This window comes from Rhea pennata, chromosome 10 (genome assembly GCF_028389875.1).
Source record: "Rhea pennata isolate bPtePen1 chromosome 10, bPtePen1.pri, whole genome shotgun sequence".
Lineage (NCBI taxonomy): Eukaryota > Metazoa > Chordata > Aves > Rheiformes > Rheidae > Rhea > Rhea pennata.
Window position 1 is genome coordinate 18235300 of NC_084672.1, and position 23519 is coordinate 18258818.

The following is a 23519-nucleotide window of genomic DNA, read 5'->3' on the forward strand; positions in this document are numbered from 1 at the left end:
TACAACAGAGCAGTCACACTTCTGGTAGCATGCTGCCCTCTCTTACAGCTACAGACTGGCAGAGAACTGGGGATGTGATCCCTGAAGCAGGCGATGCTGGGAAGCCTGGACCTAAAAACTACCACAGAGGCATATCTCATTCTTTGGGATAAAAAACTCAGAACGTAAATTTGCATTTCTTTGTGTTTTTAAGAATGACTTGAGACTAACTAGTTTTCATTTAATTCAATAAGCAATTGCTTTTCATAAACAATTTTAGCGGGGTCATCTAGAGCATGTTAGACAGGGTTGCATCCAGGCAGGCCTTCAAGATCTCCAGAGAAGGAGACTCCACAACCTCTCTGGGCAACCTGCTCCAGTGCTCTGTCACTCTCACGGGGAAGAAATTCCCCCTCACGTTCAGACAAAACTTCCTGTGCTTCAGTTTCTGCCCATTGCCTCTTGTCCTGTCACACGGGACAACTGAAAAGAGCTTGTCCCCGTTCCCTTGACACCCTCCCTTCAGGGGAGGTCCCCCCTCAGTCTTCTCTTCCCCAGGCTGAAGAGGCCCAGCTCTCACAGCCGTTCCTTGTAGGGTAGATGCTCCAACCCTCTGATCATCTTTGTAGCCTTACTTATCACCGTATGACTGTACTGCCTCCATTTTTGCACAATGTCTGTTAACTTATTTTTTTTAGGCTCTGAGTTGAATGTAAAACACTAGGCTCACTGTTATGGATAGTTTGAGGTTGGTATGAGCGCTATTATATTCTTCATGAAATAGATAGCTGCTAAAACTCATTGAATTTTAAAATTTTTACCTTTGCTGCAAGAGATTTCTTCTCTCTCAGGGAATTCCATTCAATAATGGTGTTTCTTTTTTTAAATGGGATTTCCCCACATTCCTAACAGGCAAAGTATTTTGATGGTCAGGACTTCAAGCAAGATCCATCACATTCATTTTTAAAGCAAATCTGACAGATTATAAAATCTTCCTGTGCCCAGCTAAATCAAAGATTTTGCAAATTTGCTGCATTATTGTAGTTAAACTTGATTTTGGATGCTTTCTAGCTGAAACACCACTGATTCAAACACAGTCTTGAAGTCCTAACACTAACAGTGGGCATACATCAAAACAGTAGCTATTTTGTCCACGTCAGTTTTAAAACACACAGTTGGGACTTTTGCTCCATTCCTCAGTTGGGTATTTTGCCCTCCATGCTGTGAAGTCACAGCTTTTCCTAGTATTTATCCTCATGCCAAAAGCATCCTTATTAATCTTATATAAAGCACAACAGTTTAGCTATTTCTCCAGACACTAATCAAATAAAATGATGACACAGCTGCTGACATACTGCTATTAAAAACCACTGTCACACACCTCTCACTTGTTACTGCAGACTGTCTACAGGGAGCCATTTCACTGCTGACTGGTTGACAAGCACAGGAGTGTGGGAAGCTCTAACTTCCATGAAACAGTCTCAGGGATGGTTAAGAACTACTCTTTATTTTCCTTAGTACGTGAACAAAGATTAAAAAACACCTGCATAAATATCATGAATGAAGACAATAGCATTGACAAGTTTCTAATTCAATGCTGTAGATTTCAAAACAAGAGAGCATTCAGTGACACTTAGAGCATCACTAAAGCCAGCTATGAGCTAGGTAAAGTGAGTAACCAGAAGACATGTCAAAATGCGCTTGAAATCCTCTTTAGATAACAGGATGTTACATTACTAACAGTGCTCAAAACGATCTGCTATATGACTTCATGCCAAAGTGCAACTTCAAACATTCTCATCAGCACTTACCTGACCACCCACATTTTACAAATAGAAGATATACCACCTCCTCCCCAAGACGGCTTCTCAACATCACATATATGTGTGTGCGAGTAGTGCCGACAGCTTCAGATGCGGCTCCCAACATCTGGTAACATAAAGTCTCCCTCATAAACAGTATGGCTAAGTAACGAATAACCTGGCTGTCAGAAATGCTCTTTTAAGAAGTGGTGGCTCCAAGCTCACAGCTTCATTCTGACAATTCAAAATCTGGCCACACACAGCCTGTGGCACCTGTGTCATTGTTTTCTGACCCTTGGAAATTTGTGGCTCTCCCTTCCTCTATGACCCAGCTGCCAACATAGGAAACAAGGTAAAATAAACAAACAAACAAGGCATCCCTGTGCCAAGCTATTTCTTATCATTTGAAGGACAACAGTAATGCTGCACTGTGCACAATGCAGCTGTTAGACTGCTGCAGTCTCTAACAGCAATCAGTTTGGCAGTTGACAGGTAAAGCATTCCCTACATCCCAGATTTATGACAAGTGCTCTTTGCTGCTCCACAGAATTGGAGGCTGTGTATTCAAGTCCCCTTTGGAATAGCAGTAACACTTAAAATCAGATCATACAAAATAAACACTATTTTGATTCAAATGCCCTTGTAATTAACTTGGCTGAATTCATATATAAACAAAGCCAATATTTAATGTTATTGATGACTTGCTGAATCTTTGTTAGCTTTCTCTGTCCTAGTACCCTTCCTGAGTGACTACAATTCTAGGATTAGCCTAGACTGTCTAGCCACACGAAGAATATCTAACATTACTGCTAGCACTTGTTGGAGAAATCAAATATGTGACCTTGTTATCAAGATCAAAATTTCCTGTCAGCATGAAAGCAACAGGAACATATGGGTTGCAGCATTAGAGATATTTCAGTAGGTGGCATCCACATGTATCACTGAATGCAGTAACACATGCTGAGAGACAGGATGAGTAGCTGAACAGTAGCATTTGCTATTTTTTTGGCAAACATATCACTTAGGGGATGCTATAACAGCAAAATATTTGATAAGGGGCAGAGTTACCCTGTCTGCAACAGTTATTACAATATCACAATCAGAGAGTTAAGTTTTATTTATTATTTGGACACATCAGTTCTTGTAAGACCTGTGATAATCAAGTATTGCAAAAAGACAGAAAGGCCTGGTTTAGAAAAAAAAGATACCGCTCTCACCCTATTGATATTACCGTGGTCCCAGTGGTTAGCAAGGAAGAAACAGACTCTGCCTACTTCAGATATCATTTTGCTTCACCACCAACAGAATTTGGAACCACAAAAGATGAAGACTAAACAGATGGAGGTATGTCCAACAACCAGACAGCAGCTCCACCATTTGTACAACATATATGTATAGCAGGAGTTACTAATGCAGCATGTTGACACTACAGCCCTGGATGCAAGATACCTGCTACGATCATCAACTGTGAAACAGTATCCTTAAGGGGCTATTCAAAACTCCTGTCTTCATTCAATATATTATTTCATGAAAATGGTATGAATTTATTTTGCAGGCTTTCATTTGTAACAGGGTGCTCCAATCATATTTGAGTGTACTGTTTAGGAAATGGTTCCTATGTGAAAAGTGTTTTCCATGCATTTTTGAGGGCTAGAAAGCATCTGCTATGTCTCATTATACATAATGCAAAGACCAAACTGACTGCCAACCATCTACCTGCAAATCCCTGAAACAGCTATGTTCCGCTGAAGGCTAAATAGTTTGATAGGACTGATTTTCCCATTGGATGTCTGACATTTAGATTAACCTTTTTGCATTTCTGTGTTCCAATTCAGTCCCATCTTCACCAAGCTTGGCAATGCCACATGCAATCCCCTGTAGAGCCCATCTTACACAACCTCATCCAAAAAATCTCAATTCCTATCAAGAAGGATGACTTACTCGATGTCAAATTCTTGCTCAAAGACATCTACAAAACTTCTATTGTTCAATAATTTCTTTCCTCTTTATCATCATTTTAATGAACATCTTTCTCTAGTGACAGCTTTGCATAGCTGCAGCATGCTTACTGTTTTGAAAGCATGGAAAAAGCCTAATTCATTCAAAATCAGACAAAATAGACATAGGGTTATGAAATTAAATAGAGAATATTTAGTTGCCTCTAAACCATTCTCTATGGAGGAGGACTAAATGAACTTCACTTGGGAGATCCCAATAACCAGTACTCATTTCAGTGTTTACCTCACAAGTATATGAATTCATTAGGGGTCTAAACCACCTCTGTGATTTCAATAGGTGGAAAAATAGGGAGGACTTATGCCTATTTGCAAAACTTTTCTTGACTCAATTTTTCTTGAAGTATCACCACGTTTTTGGCAAAACAGTTTTCCCTTTACTGCAATAGGAGAAAAGACAGACTTACATTCATTTGAGTTCTACCTCTCATGACATGTTTTCTAGCTTTGAACTTCATGAAATCAGGGCTGATACACCTGAGGGCTGTGCTGCCATTCAGAGAGGCCTGGACAGGCTAGAGAGGAACCTCATAAAGTTCAACAAAGGCAACTGCAAGGTCCTGCACCCAGACAGGAATAACCCCACGCACCAGTACAGGCTCGTTTAACATTGCTCCCCCTCTGCTCAGCCCTGGTGAGGCCACATCTCGAGTACTGCAACCAGCTCCGGGCTCCCCAGTACAAGGGAGATATGGAGCTACTGGAGAGAGTCCAGCAAAGGGCTACAAAGGTAATTAAGAGACTGGAGCATCTTTCCCATGAGGAAAGGCTGAGAGAGCTGGGCCTGTTCAGCCTGGGGAAGAGAAGACTGAGAGGGCATCTTATCAACCTGTAAAAGTATCTGAAGGGAGGGTGTAAGGTGGATGGGGGCCAGACTCTTTTCAGTGATGCCCAGTGACAAGACAAGAGGCAATGGGCACAAACTGAAACACAGGAAGTTCCACCTGAACATCAGTTAAAATTTCTTTACTGTGAGAGTGACAGAGCACTGGAACAGGTTGCCCCGTTTCCTTCTCTGGGAATATTCAAAACCGCCTGGATGTGATTCTATGCAATGTGCTCCTGAGCACTGTGATTCTATGCAACTTGAGCGGAGGGTTGGACTAGATGATCTCCAGAGGTCCCTTCCAACCTCAACCATTCTGTGATTCTGTGACAGCATCATAATGCCAGAATCTCATGGTAGGTTGGATGGTATAAAGTTTAAAGTATAATACTTAGGAACGACTAAATAATCTGTTTTTAATTGCCTAAAACTATAAATAGTTCCTCTGATTTTGGATTTTCTAGGCTTTTTCCATGCTACTTTTTTTTTTTAATTGCACATGTTAATGATGTTGGGGGGGGGTTGGTTAATGTTTTTTTTTTTGGGGGGGGGGGGAAGGGGAGGTTAAATTGAAAAGGTCACAGATACCTCTAAATTCTGTCAGTGTTTGTCACTGCTCTGTATGTGCATGAGGTACTTGGAAAGGGAGGAACAAAGAGAGAAGGAATGAAATGACATGGGTCAAAGCAGGTCTCCCTTTAAGCTAATACATATTCAGTAGAGCTAACACAGAGCTGATTACACTAATCAATGAGATGCAGCCGTCTACTGGAGTGCTTATTTTGGAGAATTAGCAAAAGTGAGAGTAGTGGCAAATATATATAGAATCAATGCAGCAGAGCTAAGTAAGACAGAAGAGAAATTTAGAAAGGATACACTTTTCTAGCAAAGTAGCAGTGATAACAACCTGACAGTTTAATCTAGAAATTTTTTTAAAAAAATTATGACTAAAGTTTTACATTAAAACTTTTATTTGACACTTTCGTATATATGATTATATATATGCTTATATATAAACTATATATGTATAAAAATATGTAGGTATATTTATGTATACATGTTCTTGCCAGGCCCAGGCCCAAATACTAGTTTAGAAGTGTGATTTGGTGTGGCTATCTGGTTTGCTAAATTATTACCAACAAATAAATACAACCATAAAGCTTTCAAAAAAATGAAAATCAAATAATTACAGCAGTAAGTAGTGTTAACAAATCACAAATCATTAATATAAACTAACCACCCCCCATTCCCTTAACATTCAGTAGACACTATCAACGAACCACTAATATTTCTTAAGGAGATCTGAGAACTTTGTGGGGAGTAAACAACACGCAGGTATAGTAACCATTTGCTTCCTATTTTCTTGTTGCACTATTTAGATCAATTGGTGCTTTGAGATATGAGATTATAGATATATGAAATACAGGCAGTACTTTCATCAAATTAGTGGAAACTGGTCTTTGTAAGAAACATTACTTTACTTTGAACTGGCAAATTCATGAATGAAGTGTTAGGAGTAATCATCTAAATTCCTGCAAGTAAAATTTATGTTGCATATTTCACATTAACACTTAGAAAGTAAGGAAAAACTCTTCGGTTGCCCTTTATGTCTATGCCATGACTGAAAGAAAACCATCTTCAAAAAATTTCAAATTTATTGGGTGAAGGAAGGGACTCTGATTGGAATTTTGTCATCTTTGTGCAACAACATACAGGAGCTTTCACATTCAAGTAATAGGAAAAATAAAAAAAGGTTTAACTACTTGCCACATTTGTGGTTTGGAAATTATACTGGGTTATTTCTGACTTTCATACAAGATATTATCAAAAGACAAAAGAATGGGAGAAGACAGTTCTGTGCAGTTACAATCACATCCACAAAGGAAGCTGAAAAAGTCAGTTGCCAGAGTCTGAAAATTTTTAAGTTGTTCCAAAACCTCTCCAAACGAAGAAAGTGAAATACATAATCCATCTGTAAGGTAAGAGGCACTTCACTCATTTGTCAAAGGCTGTCACTGCTCTAAACTGCCTGTTTGCTTGACACTTAAGAGTAGACCCTCTGATAAACAAGTAACGTTTAACATTGTTAATGCTTTGCAACCTACTGTTGTTATTAAAAATTCAGTATTTATTTGGAATACACAAACTCAGAAGTTGTATATCAGACCATGTCCAGTTAAAAGAAATGTTCTTCCTGCTGATAACTATGGAATAGAAGCTTGAGAGAAATAATTCAACACATTTTTTGAAAAACACACAAACACAAGAAAGTCCCTGAGAGAAAAAAAGGTGCCAGTATAAGGACACAGAACCCTTGTCAGACTCTGGAGGTAATGGAAGTGGAGGGACTTTCCCAAGGACCTTGCACGAGCCACGGAAAATTTATTCACACCAAGAATCCCAGAAGGTTTGTGGGCTAAAAGGAGAGTAGTAAAACAAAAGGTGTCTGTTCTTTCACACTATGTTTAGAGAATATTTGCTTTCAAACGTTTTACTCTCATCATACCCAGCAGACCTGGGTATTCTCTTCATAAAAAGTTACATTGTTCTACATTTTTCTTATTTTTTGTGCTCTAAGAAAATATTAATTTAGAGAGAGAAATTCTTTATCACATTGAGCATACTCACTTCAAAAAAAGGGGGGGGGGGAGGAGCTAAAGTGCATTTCTACCTCAGAACTTTGGCAGCTCTGTAGACCTCTGGAAGTACTGTACATAGAAAAACCTAGCACTGGAAAAAGGGAAAAACGGAAGATGATCAGTTTCTGTGTGACAGATGGGTGGTCACAAAGCATGTGGATTTGGGGCCAGGATCTGGCCTGCAATCTTGAAGAGAAAAATGGTACATGGCACCACTGTAAGATGAGTATATTTGGAGCACTGAGTAATTAAAAAAAAAAAAAAAGAAAAAAAAAAGAAAAAGGACGAAATGAAGGTTTTGCACATAAATTTTACATAAATTTCTTGCACATAAAATTTACAGCCCTGATATTAGGCATTGCAGACTCCTGATTCTCAGTCAGTGCAATATCATTTTGAGTTTCCTCTACAGCATCACTGGAATCAAACAACACTGGGCATAATGCTGATTATGGAAATTTGAGGTGGTGGAACAATTTCTTTGGATATATTTACAATATATGATAAAGATGTGACTACATTTCAGGTAGGCATGCCTAAGTTATCCTTAGCCTAGCTAACTTGCACATTAATAACAAAAAAGCCATGAGAGTACTGAAGCAATCTTTAAAAGCATAAATACATAAATACACAATAACTGTAATAACTGTTGAATGACCATGATATTCCACAAATTGCTAGAGTTCCCCCCCCCCCGCTTTTTTTCCCCCAAACTGAGATATTTCTTCTTATTTTGTTCCTAAATCAGGTCTTCATTGAAAACCTGGCAACACTATTCTGTGACCAAACACTTCTCATAAGAAAGCTATTTATATGGCCAAAATCTCATTTAGGGCCACTTCCTTGTGGACTAGAGGACTAGCAATAACTTGGATACATATGATTGTAGGTTTAGTCTAGCAGAGGAACACTCAAGTGTTAATATATTCTAAAATATCAAGATGATGAGACAAAACATTTCAAGTGAATATTTTTAAATGAAAAAAGTGCATTTAACACACATTAGAAGAGTTATTTTCCATTACACGGGTTTTCAGTAATAATCTACTCAGACTTGATCTTCTAAATGCTTTACTAACCCTAATTAACAAACACCTTCAGCAACCCAAAATTAAAGTAGGAAACTAAGATTGCCCCTATTTTCACAGGTAGAGCTGCCATGAATGGTTTAAATGAAAAAGACAGCCTGTGGTAGCACAAGGTGTAGAACTGAAGCATTCTTGGTTTCCAGTGTTGTGATTAGACCAGTAAGATTTACACTCCTAAGAACGTAGCATAAAACCTAGTGGATATTGTTTCCCTTCTGATGTAAATACACTTACAGGCTGATGAAAATATGTATGTATATATACATAACATTGAAATGCTATGTTCATAGCATACCTTGTTCTCTCTGTTGATCTTTTTGTTCCATGGAAACAAGAGCAGAGAAATGTGCCTGATCGTAGGCGAGGACAAGAGGTGAGCAATGACATCTGTTTGGTAGAACTTCAAGTGGCAAATAAATTCCTCCAAACGGTATAGGTGCAAATGCTACAAAGAAAAATGGGATTTTTTTAGCTATGTGAAAGAATGAACATTAATGTTGGATCTAAAATATGCAAGAATTGTGCTCCTAGAGGTATCAGTAGGCAATGTAGAAAAGGAGAATGCAACGTTGAAAACAATCATAAGAGCAGGTAAAAATTCATTATAAAAGGGTCAGTAAATACATTATGAACTACGAATGAAAACATTTTGGCCTTACACTGATATTTACCCTTGTTCTAACTGTTTACTAATAAAGATATTAGTCTTTTTAAAAGATCTGTGTGTAGATCTGTACCTGCCTGGAATACTTTTAGTTACAAGAATATTTTCCAAAAATCAGCAGTAAATATATTATCAGTTCCATCAGCTCTTTTGGCAGCACACTCTGCTCATGAGGAAAAAACACTGGGATTATTGTAACAAAATCAGATTGGGTCTAGGAGAAAAAGAAATGGCTGTGGGGAGGAGCACGAAATTGGGATAGGAATAGTTTGAGGAAGTTAAGTAAAAGAGGTTTTTTCTTTAGTCAGGAACCATACTACTATTAATTATTATTCTATTATTACTGGACCCTCCCATAATATAAGACTAGACTGTTTTTAAAACTACATCATGGGTGGGGAACACATGAAAAATATAAAGAAAAAGACAACAATGAGAACTCAAGAAATTATTCATACTTACTATCTTTTTAAATGAATTGTTGTCTTTCCTGCATTGAATTTTTATAAACTGACTGAATACAAAAAGCTTTTAGGAAGTGGTTTAAATGCGAAATAATTGAAATGCTTTCTAGAAACACATTATAGTACATGATTTGCTCTATAAGCTATTTTATTTGATGGCATCTTTTGCAATTCGCTATTTTGCAGAGGTCCAAATTGAATTTCTACAATATAAATTGAAAAATGTGCTTTATCTTTCCTGTTATCATAACAAGTAGATTTTGAAAAATTCTCTACTGTTGACTGAGTTATCTAACGGAAAAAGTTGACCCAAAACCCTCTGAAATCCATTGTTCCAACAAACTTTAAAGGGAAAATATGTTTAATGACAAAAGAAGCACAAACACTGATAGATGATCAGCAGAGATGGAATGAAATGGACACAGCAAAATCAGAACTTTGTAAACAGAAATCAGTAATCTGAAGAAAACAGTTACATATTCTCTGAATTTTAGTATTTTTAAAAATGAATCCGAATATTCACAGTATTTCATATAATTTTATTTACAACACTCTACACAACTGAGAGCTAATGTGCTTCACATACTAAAATATTTCAGACCTGTACTGGTATTTGTTTAACGAATATTACGGAATCTATAAGAAATGTGTTGTGTTCTGTAGTTCACTCAATAATATGTTAATAGTAAATATCTGAGGTAAACAGGTTGTCAGTGTCTTTCAGTAAGATTCACAGAACTATCCTGTATTTTTTACTTTGACCTAACAAATATGGGCCTAGTATCATTCTGCTCCCTTTTTCAGAAAAAGGCAGCAGTAACTTCAGAAATGCTTAAGTATGTTCCATCAGTGACTTTTAGTTATGATAGGTTACTGTTTATTCAATAAAAATAGATTTATTAAAATTAAATTTCCAATGAAAAGCTCTTACCTTCTCCCCCTGAGTCCCGTAACATTGTATCTGCTACTACAACAATCGGTCTTCTCAAAATATGGGCTAAGACAAAAACATGGAACTCTTCCAAGCTCTCATACACTGGATCTTCTGAATTATCAACTCTGAAAGACAGAGCACTGAAGCTTTAGTGAATCAATATACCGCAGCCAGCTACTTCCCTAAACAAGGTTCCAAAAGGAGGAAAGGGTAATATATTTTTGGAAATAAAGAAAATTATAGTAACAGAGATAATGTTTTCACTTGTAGACTCCAAGCTTGTTTAGTAGGCATTCTAAATCATTACCTTCTGATATTGTCTGGTAGCTTAATGGGAATAAAAAGGCAAGCTCTTAGCATATAGCTGCTTCTGTCACTAAAATCATCATTTCATGCAACACAGAGATCCTACAACAAAAAGGTACATATTTTTCCAGTTTCTCTAAATAAAATACATACGAGTTACTTTGGCAACGTAAAAAAACTTTCATGTCAATCTGAACTGTGAGGAAGAGTTTAACCCATGAAGTTGAAAGCAAAATTTCTTCTCTTTGATCATTTTTATATTTTTAAAGGTGTAGGGGTGGACATGTGTAAGGAGCTGGAGACTCGTTTTCTTAAGAGCTTTTACAATGACACGAGTTTCACCTAGTTTTACACACCTAAAGTCAGGAGTCTGAGCCTTTCTCCTTGACTACCTTTATAGATAACGAAAAAAAAAATCAGCATATCTGGAGATAGGATCATCCCTCTCATCTCAAGCATTTGCCCCAAGATGAGATGAAAGTTCTCCTTTCTCTCTACAGAATACAAAAGGAAATTAAATGCTGATGTAGTGAGGTGAGATAAGGCCAAGGAGTTTTGCCAGTACAGTTTTATGTTTCAGAAGACAAAAAGAATTGATGTAAGTATCTGAACAAGTGAACATGAAAGTCAAAGAGTAGGACAGCACTACAGAGGAATACAAGTCTTTTCTTTACATTGACCTTCTAATGCGCCTCATCCAGCGCATTTTGAGTCCTTCCATTCTTTTCAATCAAGCTGGAGCAGATACAGAGCACCTCAAAAAACATAAAGATAATATATCATCTGTACATTAAATAGTTTTTTCCAGGTTTTATTCAGAAATATTCCACGAGTCTAAATAGAGTTAATGCTCAACCAGCCTCATAATGAATAGTAATTTAAGACAAAGGAAGAGAAGTGCTGTTGTTGGAAGGAATTTAAGAACTAATATAAAATATAATAAGGATGCTGAGCTGAGCATTTGAAGATTCTTCCTCGTGTCAGTGTCTTCTCCCTTTCTTGTTTTAGACACATTTACATTTATCAGACATCTTGGAAAAAAATACATTAAATTCATAATACTTATATGGAAAAAAATGTGGGAATACCTTTCAATACCTAGCTATCCAAGAAAGTGGATTTAACTGATAATATTTCCCAGCTGACAATATGGTATTTTCTGTAAAATCATCCACAATTAGTTCTAAATCCTAACCTACAGAGCTGGCCAAAAGGAATAAACTTCCTACTAAAAGATTTTGACAGAGACAAGTACATAGAATATGTTATAAGAACATGAGACTGAGACATCCCAGTCCTATCTGGAATGATCTTCAGACAGTTTCTATTCTATTCATAATCTGATGTCTGGAAGGCACAAGGAATGACAGAAGAGAGAAAAACAGAACGACAGGACGTCTATTAAAACAGAAGAATATATCTGAATGTGACAGGAATATCTGTGAAAACTCATGTTAAATTATGTAACTACCATTATCAAGAAGAACAGAGAAATAAGATATCTAGGAAAGTCAAAAATGTGTACTGCACATAGAGCGAGATTCGTAATTTCTTCGTGTCAGTACTACAGAGCTATAAAGCACCCAGGATACCAGTACCTGCCAGATTCATCTATGCCACATACACCTGTACTCAACAACATCAAGTGTCAGGAATACAAATTTAACAGCACAAATTAATAATACTAAACCACCACATTTATAAAGACAGATAATTCCTTAAAATATAATTTAGGGACTAAAGTCCTCAGAGTCTTTAAAAAGAGATACCTGTGCTATCTTATTCACCTGAAAAAATCGTTTAGTCTTATTTTCCCCAATGTATCAAACTTCAAAAACAATGTATTCATACCTGATTAGACACACATAATTGCTAAGTTTGTTTTAAATTCTATTTTACTGAAAAGCTTACAAAGCACATGAAGTTACATGTGTTTTGTGACTCAACATTTCTGAAAGCAAGAACATGGAAAATTTATCTTAAAGAATATATGCTTATAATTTCTAGTGGTACACTACTGATCACTAAATGCTACGGTGTACTTTTCCATCAAAAAAAAATAGCGCTGAAAACCTGATTTAAAATTCAATTAAGAAGGAAAAAAAAGCCTTCCAATCAGCATCAGTGTGCTTTGGATCAGAGCCACACTATTCCAGGAAATGAGAATGCCCAAAATGTTTGAAAAGCTAACCTATGAAGTCAATCATTTATGAAACAGATAATTCATTCATCCAGACTGCAAGAATAATTCTGTTAAATTCTCTGCTTCTCTAGCTGAACATTTCTGAGCCATTCTATAACTTCAAAAGCATTTTACAGAATTCTGAAGTTTCTGTTGATTCCTTTCCTATTTTTCCAGTCCATTAACGTCACTAGAACATTTTAAAGCTTTGCCTGTAATATCGCTGTCACAAGAGAAGACAGAAAAAAATATGCTGCAGGGAAGAAGACTGAAAAATGGCAGGGTTGTGGCAAGGAGACAAAAGTAAAGATCATTCACAGCTGAATGCCACTTAGAAACGTAAGCTGCACAGCGCACAGTTTCTGTAAGATGTGACAAATCAAGTTGAGCAACACAACCGAGGTGCACTCTCCAAGGAAGGCCGAGATTGTCCTCCCACTGCTGAGCACGCAGGAACTTCTGACATCCACTTCTGACGTATCTTTTAGGACCTGCGTTCACAAATCTGTGTGCAAAATGGATAGGTTTACTCCTCCATGACAATATTTCAAGGGCCTTTTCTATCCTCATATATTCATCTTCTCACGTATTCACGTACATTTCTCCTGAGATGAGATCAGTATTAATTATTATTCTGAATCAACTACAAAGGCTCTATCATAAAAGTCATGAAAATGATTTAATACTAGTAGTACTAATCAGATAAAGATAGATTAATGCACTGATCTTAGCACACAGAGATAGCATAATCAGGCAACAATAAGACTCATGTACACAGCTGATCTAAAAAGCTAAACCATATTAAAAAGTGAACTTCCCCATTTACCAGTGTGGGACATGGTTAAAAGAGTTCAAAAATAAAAAAGTCGTAAGCTTGTCATGTGCAGGATATGTGACTCAATATAGGAAATTTGCCACAGTTTACATATTTGTCTTGTAGCTCATAAATACTGTAACTATGAAAAAGGTTTCTATAGAACATTTTCCATTTTGAAGAAATGCAAAATACAAAATGTGATTGTTTAGAAATTTACAGAAAGTTATCTGAACCCGTAACAGGTGCTTTTAGTTAACTGAAATGACTTAGGATCATGAGAATCTGCTTTTGAATCCTTAATTTACTACTATTGGTGTTCTGCGTGCACAGCTACACTCTAGTCACATGCTAAACAAAAACCATACAAAAGCCAAATGATATCTGAAAGTTTTCAGCAACACATATGCCAAACATAAGTCAAATGGATTTCTAGGTCAGAAATCCCTTTATTTGTGCATGATTAGGTTAGTTAAACCAGATACAGGTATTTTAAACATTTATTTCTTTTTTCAAACAAGGGTTATGGATTACATATTTTATTAAAATAGACTTAGAATGAATTACCATTAAATAGCATGTCTCAAAAACAAGGACTTCTTTCTATCAGAGAGGAGATCATTATTTATTGCGGTTAGATTCTTCTATCCAACTTTGTGGTTATGCATTTTGATTATTTTATTCCAAGGAAATAAGTGCTATTTTAACTTGTTACAGGAGATTGGGAAGTCACAGGCTACAAAATAAAGACTTTGATGTGGACATGCCACAGAAGAGACCAACAGACACAGTTCAAGTTCATGTAACAATGTGATCTCGACATTAAAAGAATAATATATCTCTGCCAAGTACAGTACCACAAAACCCATTGTTAGTAAATGACTTCATCTTAAAACTTAAGGAGAATTGAACTAAACTTGAGTCACTATTTCAGACCATATTTCTTTTGAATTCAACCACATTTTAAATAAACGTTTGAAAGAATTTTACAACAGATTGAAAAGAGAACAAGCTATAAAAATAAAACACAAAAAATGACACTAACAAAAAAAATTATGAAATGTTCCATCCACAGCTATGCCAAAACACATTTGCTATGTCGACAGTGTCCAGAACAACAGAGTTTATTCCTCAGTCACTACCAGCTCATATTTGACCCACTCAGTGACTTCCTTCCAGAAGAAAGTCAAACACAACAATCTCTAGACAGTGACAGACACCGGACTCAAACTAGAAATGGCTGCATGTAATTTAAGTATTAATTTTCATCATATGAGATTTGTGAAAAATAACAACCTAATATAACTGTATGGGCACTGTTCTAAAACACGTGGGCCAAATTCAGTAATCGTCCCACAGCGTGGATGGCATCCAGCCTTGCCCTAGAACTAAGGTTCAATTCTTCATTTGTACTCAAGGAAACAGCACAGCAGAATATACGTTATTAACAACAGGATGATGCAGGATACAAATTCTCTGCTGAAACAATGAGACACCTGTGCTTCTCCGGTCCCCTTTTCCCTTCCCTAAACTTGTCTGGATATTTTTCCTGATATTCAAACTTAATTCTCCCTTTTACAATTTCCTCTCACATTCCTTACTGAATTCTTCTCCATCCTTGGCTGTGACAACTTTCTAACATTTGCAGTCAATTACATCACCCTAATAACAATTTCTTAGCCAAAAGGAAGTTAGAAGAATCACGCTGTTAGTAAGGCAATATGATACAAAGATTTTATTTTCTGATAAAGTATTTCAAGACTCTATTCTTTCTAGAAGTTTTCTTCTTAAATCCTCTAACTATTCTAATTCCTAATTAATGATGTTTCTAGATATGAAAGTCATATTCTAGATACAGCTGTATCAGAAGGACCTTTATTCCTTTGGTTAATTGATGTCATGCCTGACTGCACACGAAGTCCGAAATTCAACTGAGCTTCTCTATTCTTCAATATCACATCACCAAGTTGCTTGATTCAACATTAATTGTTGCATTTACACATTTCAAATGCCTCCCTTCTATTAAACATCTGCTTTTCATTTCTCATTTTCAGTGTTCAGTTTTGTTTCATCATTGCCCATAATTTATCTGGACTATATTACAGTATTGCAGTATCATTGCTAAGCTTTCACTATGAATTTTTGTAAAGGTTAATAAGAATGAAAAATAAAATCATTAACAAATATCCATATCAACCTGTCATATCCTTTTACCCACATATTCCACTTTTTTCAAGGTCCCTTATTTAAGCACAAGTATGTGGCCAAGTTCATTTTGTCAATTTAACTCTGAAGATAGAAAATTTAAAAAATGGAAATTAATCTCTCTGTTCATGTAAAGTTAAGTTTTAAATAATAAAATCCACAAATATAACAGTATGTAATTCTATACTACAGCATCCTGCTGAGTCAGGACACTGACTAAATATTTTATATTAATTTTAAGAAAAAACTAACAAAAAGCAAGAAGTTAAAAAAAAATCTCAATCTAGCTTACAGGAATGCCGTTGTCTCAGTTCTGAACAGGATGGACACTTACTTAGCACTCCACAGATCTTCTCTCTCTTAAGGAAAACTCAATTTACACTACTGCTAGTAATAACAGAAAAAAAATTCAAAAGTCTGAAAAAGCAAGTGACATATCCTGCTGTTCCACCTGGATATCTGCTGTCTATTCCTCTTTTGCCTGTAATCTCTGAGCAAATGCTCTGTTTTCACGTCCTTGGATTTCCTTCTATGTGGCTCTCTATGGTAACCTTGTTTTTCTTTCCCAAGCACACACTCCAGACTCCCACAGTTTGTCCAACAGATTCATAGCAGCTATTCTGCTTTTCCACAGCAAGACTCATGCAGAGCCTGGGAGAGCCACAGGCAGTATTCCCAGCAAAGCAGATCAGTGTCTGCAGACAGCGGAGCTGCACTGAAACACCAGGAGTTGTACCAGGTTCTCCAACCAGGTAACTTGGTAAAAGCACGAGACCAGAAGGACATCTGAATTCATACCTCTGGACCTGTTACCGTTCCACCTCTGAATCCTCTTTGTTCCCTGCTTAGGGATCGCCAAATACAAACACCATATGCCAAAGCTGCAGCTTACTAGCAAGCACAAACTGCTGCTGTAGATAGATTTAGGAATTTATCTGTGTTTCCCTTGCTCAGTACTTCAGCAATGACCTTTCACTCAAGCACAGAAACCACACAGTGGTGGTACAATCTCCTCTTTTTCTTCCAAGAAAAAAATGGTACACTGCATTGACTACAGCAGATTCAGAATACGAATGTTTCAAGTTCCTACTTGTATTTATTTTTCTTTAAAAATATCACTGGCTTCTTATACCTGTTTCTCTATGATCAAAAGAAATTTCCAAGGCATAAAGAGAAGGTTTAAGACCTAAATCAGTTTTTACTACTTTGATTTGAATGTTATACTGTATTTAATTGTGTGGGAATGCATACTTTTGTTTAAAACATTGTTTGTAGCATGTGAGATGCAAACATCTGTCAATTATGAAATATCTAGAATTCAAGAGAAACATGTTAAGTAAGGCAAAGTACATTCACCATATCTGTCCTATTATTTAATTTTAATGCTAACATAATTCTGATCCCATCTGTATCTTGAACTTGATGCCTTTTCTTCAGCCTGTAAGATATTTAAGGTTTTCATATCAAAAGGGCTCCTGGAACAAGCATATTTAGACCATCACAATAATATGAGTACTTCCAAGTTAGATTAGGCTTCAGCAGAGTTTATAATTGAAAAATAAGCCAGATAAAAAGATACTATATTTATCATACACTTCAGCAAACGTAGAAAAGATCTACTTTGCTTTACTGAACCTTTTTCTATCAGTGCCCTTATAATTACACTAAAATAGTTAAATAGGAACAGCACTCCTGTAACAGACAGCGAGCACAACATCAGTTTTTAGTAAAGTCTTCCTTAAGTGACTAAGCAAATTAGATTCTTTTATGTGAGAATGTGCAAGAATATTTTTCCTGCAGTTCCTAGATTTACAGGATTGCCAGTAACCGCAATTCAGGTTTTTTTTTGCAATAGTTTGGATTGTATGTTGAAACATTCTGAATACATAATCAAGTTTGAAAACTCAGAAATTCTATACATTTGAAAGATGCTTCCTGTTTAATTGTTCAGTTTTTGCTGCCTTAAATATAACTCTAATGACATATGGAAAGATCACAACAGCCTTCTCTCCCTTCTTCCCATTCTCAAACCACTAAGACAGCGTAAATTTTATCAAGAATATGAGACAGCTGTCTAGAGGCTCCCAGTTAATACTAAGTAAAAATGCCATCCACATTCAAAATCGGTCTTAACTTATTACCAGGACATCACATGACCTGTAGCTTTCAGCCCCAGCTGCTTTCCAAGAAGTGAAATAACAACGATATTCAACCTACCACTAGAACAGGTTTTGAAATCCTTGACTGAAGACAGTCTGCAATATGAATTATGGGCTTGGAATTTTGTCTCTTTTGTGAGATTACAATATCAGATTTTTAACAAAAAGTAAAGATGCAAGATATTTTCTGTTTTCAAAGCACTTGCTTCAATTCAGCCCTGCCCTTGCTTGTAAACAGAGATAAATGAAACAATTACAATAATCGGAAATTTGTTTTTGCATTTATGGAAGGACGTGCAAATCAGTTTCAAAACAAGACTCTGCTTTGTAGTTAATTAGTCCGTTTAAAATGCTTGAAGGATTCCGTGTGTCGGAAACTAGAAACTAAAACCAAGATTTTTTCCTCTGTTCCCTTTGTCTTTTTCTCCAACTTCCAGCTCTCAAAAAAGAAAACGTAGAGTTTCAGTGACAATTACTGATCTCCTTCATAAGAACTTCACTCTCAAAACCAAAACAGACAGACTTGCAGGTGAAGGAGGCAGCATAATTCCAAACCCATGTTGTCACCAAATCCTTCTGAAGTAGATACAACTTTTGATGCTTTAGTTAGTTCTGATAGCAAAGGAGAACACCTCACCTATAATTCAAAGGCTAATTTGCAAACTTTCTTACTATAGCACCTAAATAGCAAATGCCATAATCACATCTGAAAAATACTATTTTGACAATCCTTTTCCTTCTCAGGGGTTCTATTACTTTGAACTCTGGGTACATTACACTAAGAAAACAATTCATTATATTGTTATTCTTTGGAATGACTGCAATGAAAATTACATATTCACATTTTTAATAGCTTAAGTTTCTTGGAAATTCTTTCTTGCTTTCACTATTTACTTAAAAATTAATTAACTGGAAAAATTAACTGTTGTCTGTTTAACATGACTTCATTCCCATTTGCAAAAAAAGAAATGCAAACCAAGATGAAAACATAGAAAAAAAAGTTAATCTAATCCTTTATTTAACAGTGTGATACTTTCTTTTTAGGTATCTGAGAACTAAAGTTAAAAACGATTGACTGGCAAACACAAAATCTCTGTGCCAGGATATCTCTAACTGGAACACACAACACTGTAAACTTTATCAGGATGAACAGTGAAGCAATTTCAATTTCAAAAAACCTCAGTATCTAAATAATACTTGCTTTTGAGAGTACTATTTATATTACATAGGAGTGAAAAAAAATTGAATAGTCAAAGAAAGGGCAACTGTTCCCACTAGCATAATATAAATGTTCTGTCAGAATCATTTCCTGCAGCTATCTACTATAAGTCAATACGCTTAAAAATACAGTGCATCCAAATATTTAATGTTTAGCTTTAATGTCAGAAATATGATTTTTCTTTCTGTATGCTTAGTATTAACAACAATTTAAAAATAGAAAATACGAAGAGTTACTTGGTGATCTGCCCCGACAAAAGATCTCCATGAATATTTGCTATATTTGAACTATAAAGCAAGAAAGGAGTGAAATAAACATACAAGAATGAGAATCTAGCATTAGAAGTGTATAAAACAAGATTGTAGGGCATAAACTACTATCTTCAAGAACGTTATTAGAAGATGTGACGTTATTCTTTCACTCCACGCTGCAGTGACAATATCTGAATAATGGTCACCTTTCTGCTAAGTCTTACTAAAACAAGAAGCTACATGTTCAGTGAGAAGCAGAAACTTCATCTCCTTGAAGCTAAATGCTACCAACTTACCAACTCTGTGCTTGTCTCAGAAACTAGAAAACTAGGTTTTATGAAAATCAGGCTCTTCTGAATCCAAACTTACCTCAAGTTCATGTGGTAAGTGTACAAGGATACTTAGTCAAAATGCTAAATATTATTATGGAATGATTAGACAATTATATTCTTCCATGAAAAAAAAAATGGTTGAAAAGACAGTTTGCCAGTGCCATAAATGTCTTCATTCATTTGTACTGTATAGCTTTCCTACTGAGAGTAAAAGCTAGAAGATTTTAATATATTCCAAACTTACCCACCACCAATGCCTCCATTTTTGCTGAAATGTGTGCGAGGCTCGCTTGATGCCAGCTTAAGCAGTTCATTCCATTCCCGTTCCCACTCTTCCTCTGTATATACTAAGCCCGACTGTGGGAAAGAATGAAATACCTTTAAGATAATGCTGGTATAAAATACAACCAGAGTTCTGCAGTAGTATTTACAACAAACTAATGTATCTTGAGTTCCATACATGATAGGGTTTAATATATTGGACTATTTGTGGTTCTATGTTCCTATTCAAGTGCAAAGAATATCAACTGATCAAAACAGACCTAAGACACTAACTATACACTGGATTATGTTTCCAGTTACGGGTCCGCTCCTATAAACACACCACTTCACTTTTTGAGGTCCAGTTACTCGCACCCATGTGAATTCCTTGCAAACACAGTTAGCTTGTTTTACCACCCATTTCTGGAATTTGGCTTTCCTCTGCAAAATAGGGAACTACATGAATGCCCTCCTTGCTACCAAGGTGATGCTTTCTCCCTCTTTCACTGGGTAGAGGAGGGGGAAGATGTTCAAGAGCAGAAGAAGCAAATAAATGCTTCGGTGCCCCGGTGTTTTCAAGTAGCCTGAAGAATGCTGAGCCAATGACTGCCACCAACTTCAAGCAGATTACAAACATGCCACAAACATCTGACCATGTTCGCTTCACTGAGGGTTGGTCAGCGTTCATACTGGAGTATTTAAAAAAGCAGTTATCTGATTTTTCATGGTATCTAAAAACTGATGGAAGTATAAATTCCTACATCAAGAGAATAGAGGAGCGAACAGAGACAAGCACACTGGGGTTGTGGATAGCTCATATTTCTACTGAATCTATTAATTCTCCAGCAGTTCTCCATTAACATTCATATAAATGAATCACACACATAACAACTTTGCTTAAATGAAAGGGCATTTTGCCTATCATTTGGATGTGACAAAAAAAACATCACTTAACCAAACAGCAGTTTCATTTTGTTTTTGAAAGGTTTTTTAGTTTCCTGAAAGGCAAATATCTCTAAGATTACATTTAAAAGAAATACTGAAGAAACTGCTCATACATCTTACTGCAAGGAGGAAAACTGACCCACACAATTAGGCAAACAAAACGAAGCCATCCAGGGAAGTGATTCCTCAGAAGATACTTACAGAGAGGGAAAAGATTTGCACTGAGAATAAATATCTGATGGAGGAATACTTCTTTGGAAGTTATTACATCGAAATACACATCCTGTAGCTTCTAAGTCTTTCCTGGAAAAACAACTCTAACTTAAATCTCAGGAATCTGACTCCAGTACAAAATGGAAACTGACAGAAATCTCTATCTTTGGGATGATGATTAATCCTGAAACTATCTTTTCTAACCACTGTTTAGACACTTATATCCTCAGGAAAAAATATGTGATAGAATCCAGCTTTATATCAACAGTTAAATCTATAGATGATTTTAGTTAAAAAGAAGTTGACTCAATATTTGGTCATAGCTCTAGAAGAACTAACTTGACATTCTGGGGAGCTCTTTCTTAAATTAAATTCTCTTTTCCTTAGTTTATTTCATCCGCTCATTTTAAAATGCTCGTGAGAGCTAAATTATAAAAAATGGTTGAGGCTGGAAGGGACCTCTGAAGATCATCTAGTCTACATTTAATTTTGGAGGCCAAAATTTTCTACTGATTCCAAATCCATCTTAGACCTCTGAAGGTATTTCTGCCCACAAAGCCAAAAACCCATTTGCATTTTGATGCTTAAATTCTAAATACAAATATCTCTTTTCACATGCAAAATTGAAACATAGTGAATTTGGTAGCAATTAAAATTTTTACACCAAACTTCAGAAGAATGCTTTGACCCTACATGATGTTAACATGACTGTTTTTAGACTATACATACCTCCTTATTCTGCTGAGTCTGTTGCCATCTCCATCTTCTTTTCAGTGCTTCTCTTTCAGCTCCAGTTCTCATCATAGTGTAGAGTGCTTTACGCAAGACAAGGTCCCGGTCATGAAATCCCCACATTCCTAAAGTAGCACAAGAAGGCACTCAGTTTTAAAGAAGCTACTGTGAAATAGAAACAGCAAGCATTAATACAATTAATATTGCTTTAAAGTAAAAGAGTATGGCTTATTCATTATTTAAGATTCTCCTTAGTAGCAAAAAAAATCACTCATTTTTAAGGTTTCCTAATGAAACAGTCAACATAGATAAGCTAACGAACAATAACAAGGAATTCTAAAAACTTTTAAAGAATGATTAAGGACTGACTAAGGATTTGCGTTGTTTCAGCAGTTGTTTTCCATGGAACTTCAACCTTACTCGAAGTAATGGAATATTCAATGCACAGGTTTTGATTTTAGCTTGAGTTACCAACAGAGCTTGTGGATACTATAACACAAATGACAACTATAGGCATTTTTGTGCATCTCAAATGATGATACAGACATCCATAAGACTCTACTCTTATACAGTATGATGTTAAATTGTTTTTGGCTTCTATATCCTAGTAAAGAGATGAGCATTCATGTTGATTAGAAGTCTAAAAATACAAGCAGCCACAGGCTTTCAAGATCTTTTTAAGATAATAAAATGTCTTCATGTACTTGAAAGCAGTACCTCATGATAAAAGACAGCAGAGCTCTCACCAAGACATGTGCCTATAGGCAGTCATGTTTCAATTACTATATTGTCAGCTGCTGGCATTTAATGTTTATTTCAAACTTTTCAAGTCAAAATACTTCAAGCATCTGCTGTAAATAACATACACTTCCTTGAAGCTGAAAATAGAGTGAGCATAGATAAAACGGCCCTTGGAAACAATAAAATCTGTTCTTGCTGTTACTTCTTCCAAAAAATAAAACAGTCTCTTCTAATGATTAAAAATCACGATGTTTTTAAAAATTCACCTTTGGGAGTTTTACTGGTGCAAGATTTTAGCATCAATAACAACAAAAAAGAATTTCCTCAAAATAATTATGACGTGCAATAGTTATTACAGATTTTTATTTATTTCATAGCATTTGAAGAAAGTTTTCAAAGGTTTTGTATTATAATTAATGAATTCAAATTTATTTTTAATCATCTCAAATTCTCTCCCACAAAATTAACCTTTCCAAGGAATCAACAGAGATAACAAACACATATTGTATTCTTGAAGATAGTAGGAAAACTGTTTAATAAAAGCCAGAGGAGAATGAATATAATTTCTCATCCACAATATAGACATTCTTGCAGAAGCACCTAGGGTTTCACCTGTACCAGAACTGTTAGATTGGGCTCAGTATAGAAAATCCATGATAGTGTTCCAGTTATACTTCTGATATCAACTTGATAAAACTTGCAGCTTCATTCCTCAAACATGCCTACAGCAAATACTTCTGCAAGTGAA

At 35.9% G+C, this 23519-nt stretch overlaps 1 protein-coding gene across 3 annotated transcripts in view; it reads right to left on the reverse strand.

Moving 5' to 3' along the window:
• The window catches only part of OTUD7A (OTU deubiquitinase 7A), a 149883-nt gene that overhangs the window by 7305 nt on the left and 119059 nt on the right, over nucleotides 1-23519 (reverse strand). For all 3 annotated transcript variants that reach the window (XM_062583667.1, XM_062583668.1, XM_062583669.1), the window contains 4 exons: nucleotides 22028-22155; nucleotides 20124-20236; nucleotides 10409-10536; nucleotides 8645-8794 (listed from right to left, as the gene is read on the reverse strand). In XM_062583667.1, the coding sequence (XP_062439651.1) occupies nucleotides 8645-8794; nucleotides 10409-10536; nucleotides 20124-20236; nucleotides 22028-22155 (519 nt within the window). The remainder of the gene's footprint in view (nucleotides 1-8644; nucleotides 8795-10408; nucleotides 10537-20123; nucleotides 20237-22027; nucleotides 22156-23519) is intronic.